This window comes from Haemorhous mexicanus, chromosome 3, assembly GCF_027477595.1.
Source record: "Haemorhous mexicanus isolate bHaeMex1 chromosome 3, bHaeMex1.pri, whole genome shotgun sequence".
Lineage (NCBI taxonomy): Eukaryota > Metazoa > Chordata > Aves > Passeriformes > Fringillidae > Haemorhous > Haemorhous mexicanus.
In genome coordinates, this window is record NC_082343.1 from 9,299,309 (window position 1) to 9,315,820 (window position 16,512).

General features: G+C 47.3%; 1 protein-coding gene across 1 annotated transcript in view; it reads right to left on the reverse strand.

Moving 5' to 3' along the window:
• Window positions 1-16,512, reverse strand: part of LOC132324544 (phosphofurin acidic cluster sorting protein 1-like) — a 54,883-nt gene that overhangs the window by 15,431 nt on the left and 22,940 nt on the right. Inside the window, exon 2 of the mRNA XM_059840754.1 lies at window positions 4,669-4,756. Within this exon, the coding sequence (XP_059696737.1) occupies window positions 4,669-4,756 (88 nt within the window). The remainder of the gene's footprint in view (window positions 1-4,668; window positions 4,757-16,512) is intronic.

The window sequence follows — 16,512 nt, forward strand, 5'->3', positions numbered from 1 at the left end:
TGGGCCTGTATGCTTGGGGGAGAGATGTCCTGGAGACATCTCTCCTCCAAGCATTCAGGTCCAGTGCAGATCCCTGTCTAAGCACAGCTGGCAGGATGGCTCTGCTGGGACCAAGGCAGGATGTCCAGGAGAACAGGGGTCCCCCTGCTTGCTCAGCTGTGTCTCAGAAAACTTTCTCCTAGTCTTTTCCTCAGGCAACAGTCTTTATCTCTCTACATATAGAAATGATTTTTTACCAGAAGGGCAGGAAGAGAGGCACTCTAATCATGATCCCTCTGCAACTCTTCCCTTTACCTCTGCCCTATCTCTATTATCTCTATATCTTGGTTTCTGACAGACACACCGAATGACTTGGGGACAGAAAAATGCTGTCTGCATCCATCAGGTCCTCTTGGCTGCAGGGTGGCACAACCCACAGATCCTCCCAAAAGCTGTCTGCAATGCTGTTCCCAGAGACTGTGCCAGGAGCAAGGCTTTCCTGCAAAAGGTCTTCCTAAAACGGAAGAGAGGAGGTGGAGCTCATCCCCTTCACCATCTGTGAGCCTTCCTGGCCAAGAACACACTGACCCTTCCTGAACTCTTCTCTGATAACAGATGACAGGCAGTCACAATGACAGTGACCATTTACTTTAGCACATTCACCATTTGCTCTTTGTTGCAGAGGAATTATCCACCAAAGATTTATTCTTTTATCAAAACACAAGCAGAAGTGCAATTACTCTTCCTGAAGATGCTACTTCTGGGGAAGGACTTATGGCAAAGAAAAGGTGAGGATATCCTGAGTAGTGTGTTCAGGAAATGATGATTTCATAAACATTGCTGTCCTGTGCCCCACTGTCATTTGCCACTAAGGAATTACATACCCAGCCTCAATCCTAGGTGAATCCAATCCCTCAGTGAAATGCCAGTGCACACCCACGTGGAATTGCAAGGACTGGGACAAAGGCTGCTTCATTATCACAGTGCAAGGACAAGGACATAGAAATACTGAAGATTCTCCATCCTTTGAGAAATTCAAACCTCAACTGGACATGGCACTGAGCACTTCATTACTCAAGTTACAGAACAGCTCAGCTGTTCTGTACCTGAGTAATGTCAGGCAAGACCGATTTCTCTGTAGAACAGTTCAGTACCTCTATGAATACTACAGAAAAACTTAATATCAGACTGTTACAGTGAAAATCATGGATGACAGAATGTCAAGGAAGGGAAAAGCAATGAGAACAAGTGGTGTTCACAGGTTTTTTACTGCCTAAGAACTGAAAACACACAGGAGCTTTCACTACAATAAACAGGTACGTGATGCCCAGGTCTGGTTTGCAAGGTATAATCCCAAATTTCAGGAGTAAATCTGTTCTGATTGATCTGGTTTATAAGAGGGTTGAGGCTAGAGCAGCATACCACATCTGGAAAATGAGATGTGTCCAATACAAGTACAGGACTAGGCAGACAGCAAAACACCAGAACTCAAGTTGAATGTGCATTTTGGGAGAGAACAGCCCATTAATATAATAAACAAATTTACGGCTCAGCTAGGATTGCTCAGGCAGGAGTAAAAAATACAAGTGGTTACAAAGAGATAAGAAACAAAGCATGACTAAGGCATAAAGAGAAAACTCTGCATAGTAAGAAAGACCAAAAAAGCCCAAGTTCCTTCATGGAGCAGGGTTGGGGCAGCAGGCAGGCCTGGCAGAGGCAAACAACCTTTTTAGCCTGGCCTGTTTCACAGCACACACTCTTGTCTCCTACGCAGTGATTGCCAATATCACCTCTCTACAGCAGCACCAAGGCTTGAACCTGAGTCACCAGCTATATACTGCAGGTAGATGCAGAAATATCTGCATCTACAGCACCTGCCACAGGAGCTGAAAGTTCTGGGAGTGCTGGGGTTTGTTTTCTTCTTTCTTTGACTGTTTCCTCTATTCCTGGCTCAAGAGAGGGTATTTGTGAACCTCAGTCTCTCAGCTGAGAGGGAACACTGTGTTTCCCTTCATGCCATAATCAGTTGCAATACCAAGGCAGGTACCTGCAGCTGTATAGAGCTGAGCCAGCACATCCAAATCTCTTAGTGCCATGTTGAACAACATACAGAAGGAAATGCTCTATGATGGCTCCAGTTTGTTAAAACAAATAACAGGACAAAGGTTTAAAAACCACTCAAGTGAATGAGAGCAAATCCCCTTTTTCACAGTAGCTCAGGCTTTATCTCACTCAAATCCATGGAACATTATATATTCAAATCACCTCTGGGAAATGGGTAAGTTCTGTAGACATAGAAAGTTGCCCTTGACAGTGGTATTTCCAGATGAAGGAGCAGGTAGGACATGGCACCCTTGGAAGCTGTCTTTTAAGACAAGAAGAGCACTGTGAGAAGAAGATCAGGAGTTCTGGACAGGCTTTACACTGTCCTTTGGGTCATGCACATTTTTTAAGCAGACTGTCTCCAGCACTGGAGCTATTGCCTGGGCGGCAGCTCCCTTCAGGCAGGGTCAGAGCTTTATTTCCATGCAATCTGCCCTTCAAAGCAGCAACTTCCTGACCGTAACAGAACTACTACTGAAGTGAGAAAAATACAGCTGTCCTTTCCTCTAGTCCCCAGCTTCCCCCTTGGGAATTTGCAGGTCCTTTATAAATTATGTGCATCAACTGTTTCCACCCAAAAGATGGAATGCTCACTGGAAAGCCTTCAAACAGTTTCTTACTAGTGTGACTCATCTGTTACCTAGGAGAGGAGCAGGAGGAATGGATCCATCTGAGGCCACTATGTAGGCATGCTGTGCTGAAGCTGCCTACAGCCTCCATCTGCCTTCCAGCAGCCCCAAACCCTGCCAAGGCAGCTGGTCAGGCAGGTGGAAAGCAGCCTAGGGAGGCACACAAACTCAGCCCACTCCCACAAGGAATGCTGAGCCATGGGGTAATGTGGGTAAAAGCATTCTTCTTGTTCTCTTCAGCTTTGCAGGAAGCCTACATCAGCACGCAGCCACAGCTACGTGGCCATGCAGAGAGGAGGTGACCAGGTTTAAATTCAATCCCTGGATGCAGCCTCCATTCCCTAACAGAAAAAGAAGCCCTGAAACAAGAAGGCTCTGTGGCTTCAAACTGCTGAGGCCTATTAACTTCTTTTGTCATCAAGATGCAAGATTGGCCTGTGGCAGGGATGGGGATGGTCTGGTTGAGAGAGCTGGAGTCCCACTGTGCAGTCTCTTCCACAGTCCCACATCTGCAGCCTGTGAGGGCTGTAGCTGAGGACATGCACACTCAGCACATGCCAGCCCCAGCACAAGTGGGCTGCACAAGAACCCAAGGTTCCCCAGTGCAGAGAAGCACATTCAGCTTGGGCTGACTGTGCAGGAGAGAAGTCAGGGGCCACTCCAGCCCTCCCAGTCAAGTGAGACCCACAGCTCCCAGCTGGCTGCCAGCCCCCTAGTCCTGTGCTGCTGTCAGCTGTGGCCCAGCCTGGATTGCTTCCACATTTCCAAGGCCCAGCCAGGCAGCTCTCTGCTGCTCAGGCTGGTCCCTTGCTAAAGCCTGCATCAAAGGGGCATGGGTCTCAGGGGTTCCAGGGCTTTCAGCTCTCCTGAATGACACCATACATACAGTGATGGAAAGGCCAGCAAAGTGGGACACTGACCAATGGCGTGTGGACCACAGCCTCTTCTACTGTCCTCACTTCCTGCCCCAGGCTTCACACATTTTGCTTTCAGTTTCTTCTGTGCAAGTGAATCAGGTCTGCCATGAAGGCAAACTCCAGCCCCCAGAGCTCCACTAATACTGCAGCTTTCAGCATTAATCCAGGATTTATATCCTAATGCATGCAGCACAAAGAGCTCTGTGGGAGCACAAAGCTGCTGAGCTGCCGACCCACGGTGCTTTCAACGGGATCAGCTGCTGTCGTGCCAGCTGACAAGAACGAAGGAAGGACAACCATCACCCTAGCTGGGTCAGGGAAGCTGTGGCCAGGACAGCATACTCAAGATGCACTTTGTTTCCATGCTGTCCTTTAACAGGTGGAAAGGATGTGCCTGCACCCCAGGAACACATCTCTCCACCACAAGCAGCAGAGAGGTTGGAGGGATCGCACATATCAGGTGGCAAATTCCTGTACCCCTGGTGACAAAGATCCTTTCCCCTCCCTTCTACCTGGTTCACAGTAGAGGCACCAGGCCTAGCAGGGATGCACAGGGAAAGGGAAAGGATATTAGAGATCAGACAGGGTACAAATATCAGCAGAACATCATGCACAGAGATGCTGATCCCTTGCATCCTTCCCTTCCCACCCTTCACTCCCCAGGGAGTGATTTGGATGGAAGGCACTGCTGGAAACCATCCAGCACTGACCCTCTCTTAAAGGGTAGGGAACAGTGGGATGACAAACTCCAAACAGCAACTTGAGAGGAGGACCTTGGCAGAGGCAGGCAGGGAGGCATGACAGATTCTGTCCCAGTGTCTAACCAAGTTCATTCCCGATACAAGGCAGCACCAGGTATCTTGCCACTGTCCCTGGGTTATCATTCTCACCTGCCTGAGAGCCAAAATCTCCCTGAGCATGCTATCTGAGACAGAGGGGTTGGTGGCATTAGGCAAGGGACATGCAGACCAACACTTCACAGAGGGCACAATGATGGGCTTGGCTTGCTGCCATCAGGCAGCAGAAGGAGAGGAGCCTACCTGAATCTTCACAGCGATAAGCACAGAGCTCAGCTCTTTGTCCAGCTCTTTCAGCACTGTGAGTTTCTTCAGGCGCAGACTGCAGAGCCTGTAAGACAGAGAGAATGGGACACATTCAGGCACCACCATCCCTGGGGCCCTGCCACATGGTACCCAGTGCTCAGAAGGCAGCCTGGATGCTTGGCCCAGTCGCAGGCACAAGCCTGGCCTAGGAACGCCGGCATTCACGCGCCACGGAGACAGCCCATCGGGGAAAAAAGGAAAGAAGGAAAATTAACAGAGCTAAAGCAGGCTTAAGGGATTAGCATGCAACAGGAAGTCCAACAGCAGGCCATGTGGTAAAGAGATCCCTTCCCAAGCAGGGCTGTTGCCAGCTTCGCTTAAATCTACCTCGGACACAGCACTGTTTATTTATAAACCAAAGCACTTAAATCCACTCTTATCCTGGACTTAGTTAAGGCAAACGTTCCCATGCAGACATCACAACTCAGCTCTTCTCTTGCATGGTACCACATAGAGCTGACTTGGGAAGCAGCCCCAAAGGAGGTTTCATACAGCTTCAGCCACCCTGACAAGCTCAAATCCTGGAGACTCAGCATGGTAAGTGGCACTTTCAGGAAAAAGCTAGGAAGGATCCTGAAGCTAAGTGAGAAGAGCTACTTTCACTGCTCAAAGGAACAGCCAGCCACTCCGATCTCCTGCCTAGGAGCCTGCAGCAGGACTCCAATAGACATTACTTGCAAGGAACTCTGTGTCAGGGAGCAAAGCCAAACATTACCCGGCTTTACCAGCAGTAAGAGCATGCTGATATTTTGCAAGCTACCCTCTGTGCTCCACAGCTGCACTGCTGCAGACTCTGGTTCCCAGGACTTCTGTGGATATCAGCATGCTGGACCTGAGAGTCAGGCCCTGGAGAACAGATTTGGCTGCTACCAAATACCTTTCTGTCTGACACACTGTGCTCTCTGAATACCTGCTTTATTTATTTTTAAAGGAAAAAACCTGCTCTTGCTATGGTGATGTACAGCAGAAGTGTACAACAATCCCAGAGATGGAACAACAGTAAGAAGGGAAGGACATAGCCAAACTGCACAACAGGTTTAGAGCTTAGCAAGCACTCACCTCCTATCACGTCCCTGTCCTCCCTTCTAAAATAATTTTAGCTTGTGCAGAAGGTTTCCTGGACTGTGATTGCAACCCTGCTGCTCTGTCCTTCATGTTCTGGTCCCTCCTGGTAGAGACCAGAAGTCAGGAAGCTGGGTGTGCAGGGAAGTTCTGCACACCCCTTTGCCAGATGGCTGCATTATTTCAGCTAAAACCCAGAGCACAGACCCTAGGCTTTTGTACTCTGTGCACTCCAGCACTACAACAAGTGGTCCCATCTCTGTCCACCCTTCCCCTCTGAGCCTCTACTTGTAGGAAGGGAGAAACCTTATTATCTGAGGGAGGCTTTTCCCTCCCAGAAATACTTAGGCATGGTTAGGGGTGAGCCGTGGGGAGCAAGGCCAAAGACAAAGAGGCACCTCAGGCCGGGGGGGACTGAATTCTTGCTAGAAAAGGGGGTACAGCAACTCCATCAGATGTACTGAAGGAAAGCTTGCAAAGAGGGAAAGCTTAGCTAACAACCACCACTAACCAGTGCTAATTGTGACTGTTGCTAGACAAGCCATGGAGAGAAATGAGGCTTGAACAAGTAAGACAAGGACAGCACATCTATTCAAACTTTACTTGCAGCACTAATTAAGTCATGATAGTTACCTGCCTGGAAAAGTTACCTCTTAAAGACTAAAACTTACATAAGGATATTCAGTCTTAATTAGAAGATGTGGAAAGGTTATAATTCTACCTGGCAGTTGTTCTCACTGTAGAAACACACTTCTCATCAAAAACTAATTCACTCGTTAGCTCTTCATGCCCCTCTCTGAGGCAGTACCTGGTCTTTTTTCCAGGGGAAGAATGAATGCCTACTGGTCAGCTCTGCCCACTTGGGCAGCTCTTTCATCTCTGATAAGGCAATCTTCTCTTTCTATCCCTCTCCAGCTTTCAAGATCTATTTTACACAGTGAGAGATGCTGTAGTCTGCCCCAAGTCCTTTCCATGGCATGTGCCAGAAGGTGATTTCCCCCCTTTCCACCCTCTGCTCTCCCTCCCTGCAGCACTCAAAGGTATAGCTTGCACCCTGCAGCTCCAACCCTCCTCCAAACAGTGCTTTCTAAAATACCACCACCCTTCCCACAGGGATTAACATGCATGTTCTAGAGTCTGAATGTACTTGCAGCACAAGAGCACACAATTTTTAAGCAGCTTGGCTGTCCCTGATGATCCTCTTTTGATCTGTTACTTAACCAATCCCTGAATCACCCAGATTTACATAAGTGCTGAGTGTCCAGTGCCAGTACAGGGCAGCAGAGGGTCCCACACTAATCTCTGCAGATATCTACAGGACAGGATCAATCCACAGTGATCAGATGCTGGTCTGAACATTTCAGCCAAATCCCACAGAAACCACCCCATGGTTTTGTCCAGAACTGATCACAGTATGATCCCTGAAAACCATTTTTTGGTAGACAAATTATAAATCTGGATTTACTTACTCCTATAATTAAACAGAACAAGTAACAACTGTTCTTGAGCTATGGAACTGCTGCAGGGACCTCTGCTATACTGAGTCGTGGTAAATATGTCTGTGTAACATTCTGATAATAACAAGGACTGACAGCTACAAGGAAAATGAGCTCCAACAGGGCAGTCTGACAGCCTCCTGGAACCTCAGTACTCCTACACTTCTCTACTGGTCATTTACTGGGGAGAGGTACTCACTGTTCCCTGGTATTATCTTAAAAAATGCTGCCTTCTTTCCCTCACTAAATGACAAATTTTGAGCTTTTGCTCTGAAGCTTGATTGAAACACGTCTGCTTTCACCAAGCTGGCCTGTAGTTATCTTGAAAAAAAAAGCTCTTATAAACATGTATTTTGTGAAACTCACTGCCAGCAGCAAAGCACTGCCTCCAGCGGTTGTTTGGAAAAGCATCCAATCAAGAGGTCACAGAGGACACACAGTGGTTTATTTTTGTTAAGGAAGCTTTCCTGTCTGACCATCCAGGACTACAGGTAACTGTACTAATTCTAACAAATGGAATATTTCTTCTCTAAGGGATGGATACTCTGTCCTGCTGAAGTGAAGAATCCCCATTCTTTCCATAATATTCCTGCTGCTTGACACACCCCAAAAACATATTGGGAGCCTACAGAGATGTTAACTCATTTTTCCTCTTCCCAGGACACCACACGTGCCAAGGCTACTAATCCTGCTCCCTGTGCACTTATCCTTGCTAAGAGTGGTTCTGTTTCTATTGCTTTTACCTGGCTCACCAGAATGTCCTTGCAGGTAGGAGGACAAAACATCTGCAAAAAGAACTAGATTTGGGTAATGTAAGAGAATGTCAGTTAAATCAGTCTGTGGTTTACTTGAAATGTGCATCATATAGGTGATATTCTCCATCAGAGAAAAACAGAATTGTTAAGATTGGAAAAGAGCTCTAAGATCATCAAACCATTAACAAAGCATGACCATGTTCATCATTAACTTTGTAACCCACGTACACACGAGTGCCTCATCCACCTGTTCTCTGAATACTTCCAGGGGTGCTGATTCCAACACTTGAGTCCACCACTTCTTCACCCTTTCAGTGAAAAACCTTTTCCTAATATCCAACCTAAACCTACACTGGTGCAACTTGAGGCCATTTCCTCTTGTTCTGTCACTTGTTGCCTGGGAAAACAGACCAACCCCCAACTCAGCACAGCCTCCTTTCAGGGAGCTGCAGAGAGCAATAAGGTCACCCTGAGTCTCCTTTTCTCCAAGCCGAACAGCCCCAGGTCCCCCAAGTACTCCTCATAAATTTAATTCCCTAGACCCTTCACCAACTCCAGACATGCTCTGGCACCTCAGTGTCTTTTGTGTAGTGAGGGGCCCAAAACTGAACACAATATTCAAAGTGGAGCTTCAAATCATCAGGCAGAGGTGTGAGACCTGCTGAATTCAAGGTGTCACATCCTTTTAAGATGCTGTTATCTGCCATTAGGAGGATCACCTCATACCTATGTATGTACATGACCCACTGTGGCAACAGAGCTTGGGTTGCACTCTGTCTCTACAGCTTTTTCACAGCATGTGGAACATGGACTGTTATGGGATGTCCCAGGATAAAGAGGCAGCTTTCTCCAATATTGTTGCTGCTGCTGACAGTGATTTACTACAGGCTGGTCTTCCCAATGCAATTGAATTAAGTTGGGTGGAATAATATGTGACTGATTTGTGGTGCAGTCACAATTTCTGCATCATCACTCCACTATCTTTACTTCATGTGCATGCAGATTGTAGGCATTTGTATAATCTGTGAGCTCGAGAGAAGGAGCAGACATCATTTTATTGCTTTAAAAGCTTGTTCCCTCTCTGGGCACCGTACAACAAGTTCTGTGCTTTCATTATTGGTTGCCTCTGTCAGAGGCTTAGTCAATTCCCCTAACCCAGGAAACCACAGCCAATGAAATCCCACAGTTCTGAAAAATCCTCATATCTGTTTTTTTTGTAAGCAGACACGGGAGCTTAATTATGGTCTCTACTCTTCCTGGGTCTATTGCTCACTACCCCTTCCACAAAATAAATCCCAAACATTCTAACTTTGATACAGCTGAAGTCTGGCCAGAGCTGCATTGTGTCCCCATTTTTTTTGCCAGAGCAATACATAGATGTATAGGGTCTATTTTACAAGCATTCTTATCACTATTTGTTATACCAAATCATGTACATATTATCCAAGAACCAATTCACTCAATATTTTTATTGCAGTGCAATACAAGTGTAAAAATTCTCTGCAGACTCAATGGACCTAATTCTCTACCTCCTGGAGGCCACAGTAAGAGGACATTAAAGCATTTTCTTAACTACTTCTATTTTTTTTTTCCTTTTCAACAACAAAAGGTAGTTTTTTGCTTTCCTTTTCACTAAAGGGGCAATATAAAGCATTATGCAACAATTTCCTGCTTGGACAGCACTCTTTGCATAGCTTCCTCCTTGAAAAAAATGAAAGTGTTCTCCAAGTTAAAAAAAAAAAATACTGTTTTGAAAAGCAAGAAGGTTTTCTATAGCTCTGACTGTGCCACTAAACTGGGTCACAAGTGATGTCCTCCATGTATGAACAGAACTAATCAAATCTTCTTAAGAGCAATGACAACAGTCCTCCTCATTCTGGAGGAAGTCTTCAAATATTATTGGTATGTTTACCACCTTCTTACCTATATAAACATATATGTATAAAAATATGCCTTTTTTTTTTTTTTTCCAAAAGTATATATAAACACTACTATAAGCAAGTACTAGTCCAAAGAAAATCTCATTCAAGTAACAAAACAGTGTTTCAACTGATGTGCAACATCTGGAGAATCTGCTCTTGGCGTGGTGCCCACTGCAGCTAGAACAAGCCAGGGGAATAGCCCAGTGTGCATCCAGAATCACTGCCCAACCCTGCTCCATGCCCCAGCCTCAGAGCCAGTCCTTACCCCCAAGTTAAGGGGCCAAGCCCATGAAATCTTCTCTTTTTCTGCTGATACCCTGGGCTGTTCAGTGCTTGGCTTACCAACCACCCATGAGTGGCAGCTCATTCTCTGGACAAGACTGTTTCCCTGGATATTTGCAGTGATTTCTCCAAGTGGCAGCAGCCAGGGACCTTGGGTCCTCCTGTAGTTTCCATGCCACCTACAAATGTTAGAACACATCCACCTTTCCCAGCACTGGCCCTCTGTGCATCCTTGTCAGCACTACCACCTTTATTAGATGCACAGACATGGACTAAGCCTTTAATAGTGTCAATTTAGCTGCTCTTCAATATTTTTCCTGACTTTGACACCTAAGGTTTCCCTTCAAGGTGATATTAAACTCTGAGACTGGGCTTCTGGAAAGATGCCACAATTTCCATGGGGCTCCCAAGGCACGGGACGCTCCCGATGCTCCTGTACCCTGCCAATCGCTGGAGCAGCACCTATTCCCAAAACATGTTCCCGCTAGAGGGCAGAAGGCAGCCGGCCTGGACACAAACCCGGGACACCGGGACGCTCCGCAGACTGGCCGGTCTCATGGAGCAGCTTGTAAAAGCAGATGAGACCAGAGGGGCGTCCATGCACAGAGTTCACCTCGGATAGTGGCCAGGTGAAGCCACAATCAAGGTGTCAAGGGAAGAGCACACAAACTGTGTGTCAGCGGTGAGACGCCACCCGAAATGTGCCACAGCTTCCTGAAAGCAAGATCCTCCCCGAGCCCCAAGTGGTGTGTTTGCATGGGACACCACTGATGCACACAGAGGGGAGGAGAGACCTACTCCACTTTCAGAAACCAAGTCCCTGTTGCCAGCAAACAGAGCAACGAACTGGGACAGCAGCAGGTTCATCAGGCTCTGCAGATCAGGCATCAGCACAGGTAGGTGCACCAATTACAGATGGATTGGGAGGAAAGCATCAGCCTGCTCTGAGAGCTTCCCCAAGGAAGAGAGAGACAGAGCAATCAGGGCTTGCCAGCACACTCTTGCCACTCTGCCCTCAAGCCACTGCAACTGCTGCAGCCTGAGATGGGCAAGTAAAGCAAGCTGCACCGAAGAGGTGTAACACAGTAAGATGCAAAGGCCAAAAAATATGACAGCACCCTCCTGGGTGACCAAGGAAAGAGCTAGGGCAGAGCCACCAAATACCTGCTGTGTCTCAGGTCCCTCAGCCAAGATACACAAGGTGGCGTGCAGCACAACAGCCCTGGTGCCAACCAGCATTCCTCTCTTTGCCATAAGACAGACATTTTGGCTCATCTGCATCCTGGCTGACAGCAGCTTGCTACCAGTAGCACATGTCTGCCCTGCTGCTGGATACAGAGCAGGGTTCTGTTACTGCAAATTGCAGTAGGTTTGATTTATCCCAATTCCCACGTGACATTCACAAAGGAAATCCTAAAGCACGAAGCACAGAAAACAAAACCTCCCCAGGTTATGTCCTTTCCTTTTCCTATGAAGCATTTCACAGCTTACAGCTCTGCCTGCCTCAAGAAATCAAGCCTGTTTTCCCCTATGACTATTGCTCCCCTCCACCATCCCATCTCCTTCCATGTGCCCCTAGACAGACCAAACCCAAAGCCAATGCTCAGATATCCCAGAGGACGAGATGACACCCTCCTTCCTTTTGTCTTTGAGGGTGCAGCAAAGGAAGGGGTTTCTTATCCTCACAGCAGCAACTTGGCTGCACTACAGGGGAGGAGGATAGACAAAGTCAGGCTGGGGAGGGCAAAAAATAACAGTATCAGTAGGATATACATTACCAAGAGCAAGGTATCATCAAGCAATTCATCCTCAGTCAGGAGGCAAATGGGAAGAAAACAGCGTCCTGCCAGCAGATACATCTACCTTTCCTTGTCTTCCTGGCTGGCTTCTTGCTACTGCCTGGAGTTTTCTCAGAGCCTTGTGTCCTGGTTAGCATTCCCCCCCTGGAATGGCCATTCAAGATAGACTGCAGTCACTGAAAAGAGGCCAGTGCAGTGCATTAAATGGTACCTCGCACCACTGTGCTAAATTGGAGCACCTCATTTTTTTTTCATTTTCCTATCCCCACAGAAGGGAAAATCCACACCATCAGCCCCTGCTGTTCTCATCTGACCGGGCAGGCCATTTTTAACTGCATCAAACATCACCATCTTACTGTGTATGCACATTTATCAGTCCTGCCCTGTTCCAGTCAGCCCTTGGAAGAGTGTCTAACTCTTTATTCTCTGGGCAGACAATCTCTGGTTTGGTCAGCACCCAGCTGCTCTATTAAACACTCTGAAGCAGCTTTCCCACCTGCTGCAGGGACCACAAAGGGCTCTGCCCAGGGGCTCTGACTGCCACCCAGAGGCCTCTCAGGCATCTTCTCTTCCATCACAAGCCTGTAGCATTCCTCTGTGCTCAGAGATGGATTTCATAGCACTACAACATCACTGAGACAGCACACAGCCACACTCAACACAGGCAAAGAACTGGGCAGGTCACGTCCCAAAGGGACACAACAGTCAGGACAAGGCATAGCAGGCATTCCAGGCTGGGTCAGGTGCGCCAGTGAGATAAGGAGGTTCAGAGAAAGGATAAGGGCACTGACACTATGCATGACTCAGCCAGCAGCAGTAGCTACTACTGATCACCAGCAACAGCCATCAGAGCTGCTTGCTACCAGTGTGAAAGCAACGAGGTGAAGGGAGGAAAGTGCAGACAGGTACTGGATTCACTGATTTTGTCTGGAAAAACTAAGATTCACTCAGGTTTACAGAAGAGATTTGTTGCATTCATCTAAGAGAATATAAAAATCTTTCTAAATACCAAACAAGATGTACAAAATCATCCTCTTCCTCAGGGTTTTCAAAACTGCTATCTGACATGTGTAGCCAAACTGCAGCCAAAACTGTTCCTGGACCTGCCACTGTTTCCTTCGCAGGAAGGTTATAACAGCTTTTGCTTTAGAAACATGCTTGCTCAAGGAGGTCAGCCAACAAGCATCACTGAGTGTACACCAGCCCCACACCCAGGGAGTCACACCAGGAGTAGCAGATGGACCACCAGCAGTGCTGTTCTCAGGGTGCAGAGCCCTTCTCTTTCCTAAAAGCTGTATCTACTACGGGCTTTCAGCTATTTTAGTGCTGCCAAAATGTTACCATGCTAGCAAGGCACACTGAAGACTTGAACTACTCATAACACTGCATTTCCAGTGAAAGAATGGCTACTCAGGACAGGAGCTAACATTCAGATCCCTCTGCTTGTTTGCTGTCCATGGCATAGTGAGGCTGTTCCAAGGAAAGAGGGCCAATGCAGAGGTCATGAGATCCCAAACCAGGACAGAGCAAGCCTGGCTGCAATAGAAAAGCTCCCACAAATGACTGGCCAAGGCCATACAGAAGTATTCCCTTTTCTCCAGTACCCCCCTCAAAGCACAGACAGCAGTGACACTCTCAGGCCAGCAAAGTTCTCTGGGATTCCCTCTGGTTAGGCCTGCAGCCAACAGTTCCAGAGTATGTGTGCTCCCCTTTTCAAGCCTGCTGAACCATCCTCTCTGATGTTTGGACATGCCTCCTCACATGGACAAGTGCGTGCCAGCATCTCTGCAAGCAAACAGTTTCTAAACAAGACAAATGGTGCTTTCTCAAACCAATTCAAACACCATACTGGAAGCCAGTCAAAGATAAGCCTATATTACGAAATGGTCCCTTCCTGTTCCCAGGCAGTTTTCTTTAAGCACAACTGTCCTTTACAGGCTCCATAGCTACAGACAACTCCAGAGTTTCAGACTCAGTAACACAGGCAGGCTCAAAAAGAAGTGGACCGCTCTGGCCTAGTACTTGCTCATGTTGTGGATTTGTGTTGAGGAAAAGCATGGCACACTGCAGGAAGCAGACAGAGAGATGGCCAACATCAATATATAACCTAATTGCCACTTCCTGACTTGAGGACTGCTTCCTCCTGATCCTCCCTGCTGCAGACTGAGAGCTCCCACGAGTTCTGCCAGCCTGGAGAGCAGATCATACGCAATATATACATCCTTCCTACCCTGATCTCGGGAGACATTCCTGCTAATGCTGGTTAGTCCCACTGTAGGAGGAAAGAGCAGCTGCCGCTGTGATGCCAAACCTCTCCAGAACCTCAAACTCCCAAACAGGATGAGCATGGCCAGTCAGCATTGGCAGGGCTATTCCAGCCTCTCCTTCCTAGCAGGTCTCCTCTCTCCAGACAGAATTCAATATAGAGCTCCGCCCAGCAGTTGTTTCCCAACAGGTTTATAAAACCTCTCTGTTGCACAGGTCTCTTAAGCCACTGATCTAGACCAGTGAGGCCACTGTGCAGACCACACACAACAAACCCCTGTCTGAAAAGTGGGGAAGCTATGAAAGGGCAGTTATAAAAATCATGGAAGAGCCATCAGTCTGTGCAGTTAGTGACAAAAACAAGGTCAGAGGATGGAGTGAAAAACCTGATATCTGCCTAGAATGACACTTGGCTACTCCAATCTGTCACTAACACAGACATGCCAGAGCTATCCCACACTCCACAGCAAGGAGCTGCAGCTTACCTGGTGCTACAGAGCAGATTTCCTTTTAGCATAGAGGAACCTGCAAACACCCCAGTGTACACTGCTTCTCCTCACCAGTTAGCTTCAAAAACAGCCCCTCCTGGCAGAGATATCCATCTTGAAACACTACTGCAATACCAAGCTTCTGGGCTGTTTCTACCCAACTATGCACATTTTTCTGAGGCAAGGATGCCACACAATCCATGCAGCTGGAGTGGAAGTGACAAGGCAGCAGACATTGCTACAGCTCACACTAAATTCCCTAGCTCAGGAATGCCATGGTACCTACCAAAGCATCCCTGCAATAGAATACTGCTTTTTGTCCAGGTCCACTGACCCTGTAACATCAGGCTCTCTGGGAGCAGGCATGAAAAAGCATGAACCAGCTATGCTGCAAAAATAAATGTGTCCAGGGAACAGTCTGAGCTCCAGTGGACCACAATAGAGGCAATTTCCCCTCAGAGCACCCTCCAGGCAAAGCATGCAGGCAGCTGCTGTCCACAGTCATTCCTGTTCACTGGAACCACACGATTTCCCAGCAGGCTGCCAGGCTGTCCAGCAGACTGTCCCTACTCTCCAAGGTGCTGCAGCTTGGGCTCAGCAGTGTCAGACAGTCACTCACAGGCTAGCAGGGCCCTTGGGGACCCCAGCAAGCAGCACCCAGACTGAACAGATGACACTGCATGCACCTGCAACTGCTCACTTCCAGATGCTGCTCCAATGGAACAGGACATTCTTTCCAAGGGTCACTGTGCCTATTCACCTTCTCAGCAAGCTGCAAGCAGAGCCAGGAGCTATCACAGCACACATTTCACCTAGCAAAAGGGTCCATAAATAACTTGGTGTGCCTCCTCACCACATCCTGTATTACAGCCACACCGGGCACAGGCAGCCATCCAAAGACACCCTCACTAAGAAAATTTAAATTTGTAACATACTTCAGAAGTTCAACACCCTACCAACCACTTTGTCTCTTTAAAGCATAGTTTTGTAGTGCTCACTGAAGCACCAGAATACTTATTGAAGAACTCAGGAAACGGAGGGACGGGTGATTTATCATGCAACTCTTCCCAGCAACCCACAGGAATCTGTGGCTATAGTGAAGGATTTCCTGCACAATAGGTGTACACAAAACCACTTGGTGCAGAGGCATTCCTTTATGTCCATTATCTGGGCATATGCTGTCCTGTATATTTTCAGATGCAGCATCCTTGTTTTCTCTCTAAGTACTCTGAATTTTATACAGGAGGTCATTAAGCATTTCTGAAATTAGATGTCCTCAGCTCTTGTACACAGGCTTCTAGAAAAACATTTGCCAGTGCACATACTACCTTGAGACTGGCCCACAGGAAGCTCTGCACCAGCCAAATGAAGCAGAAGAGACAAAAACATGGCTTTTTTGGTTCACTGATCAAACTGTAAAACAAGCCTACAAAAGAAATAAAAGCTAGTTCCAGTCCAGAACAATACTGAAAAGTTTTTAAAACAGCCATGAGGGGACACCTTTGAATCTGACTCTATCTAACAGTGGTTAGTAAGGGCAAGAAATAAGACTGCAAGTGACTATAAAATTGCAGCCAGTTACAGTTTTTAAGAGGACAAAAGACAGGGGAAAGCAACATCAGAGAAGGAAACATAACTGAAGGCCCAGGATCTGGACATACCAAAAGGGTACCACTGAAAGCAAAAACTTAGTTCAGAAATATCTGACAGTT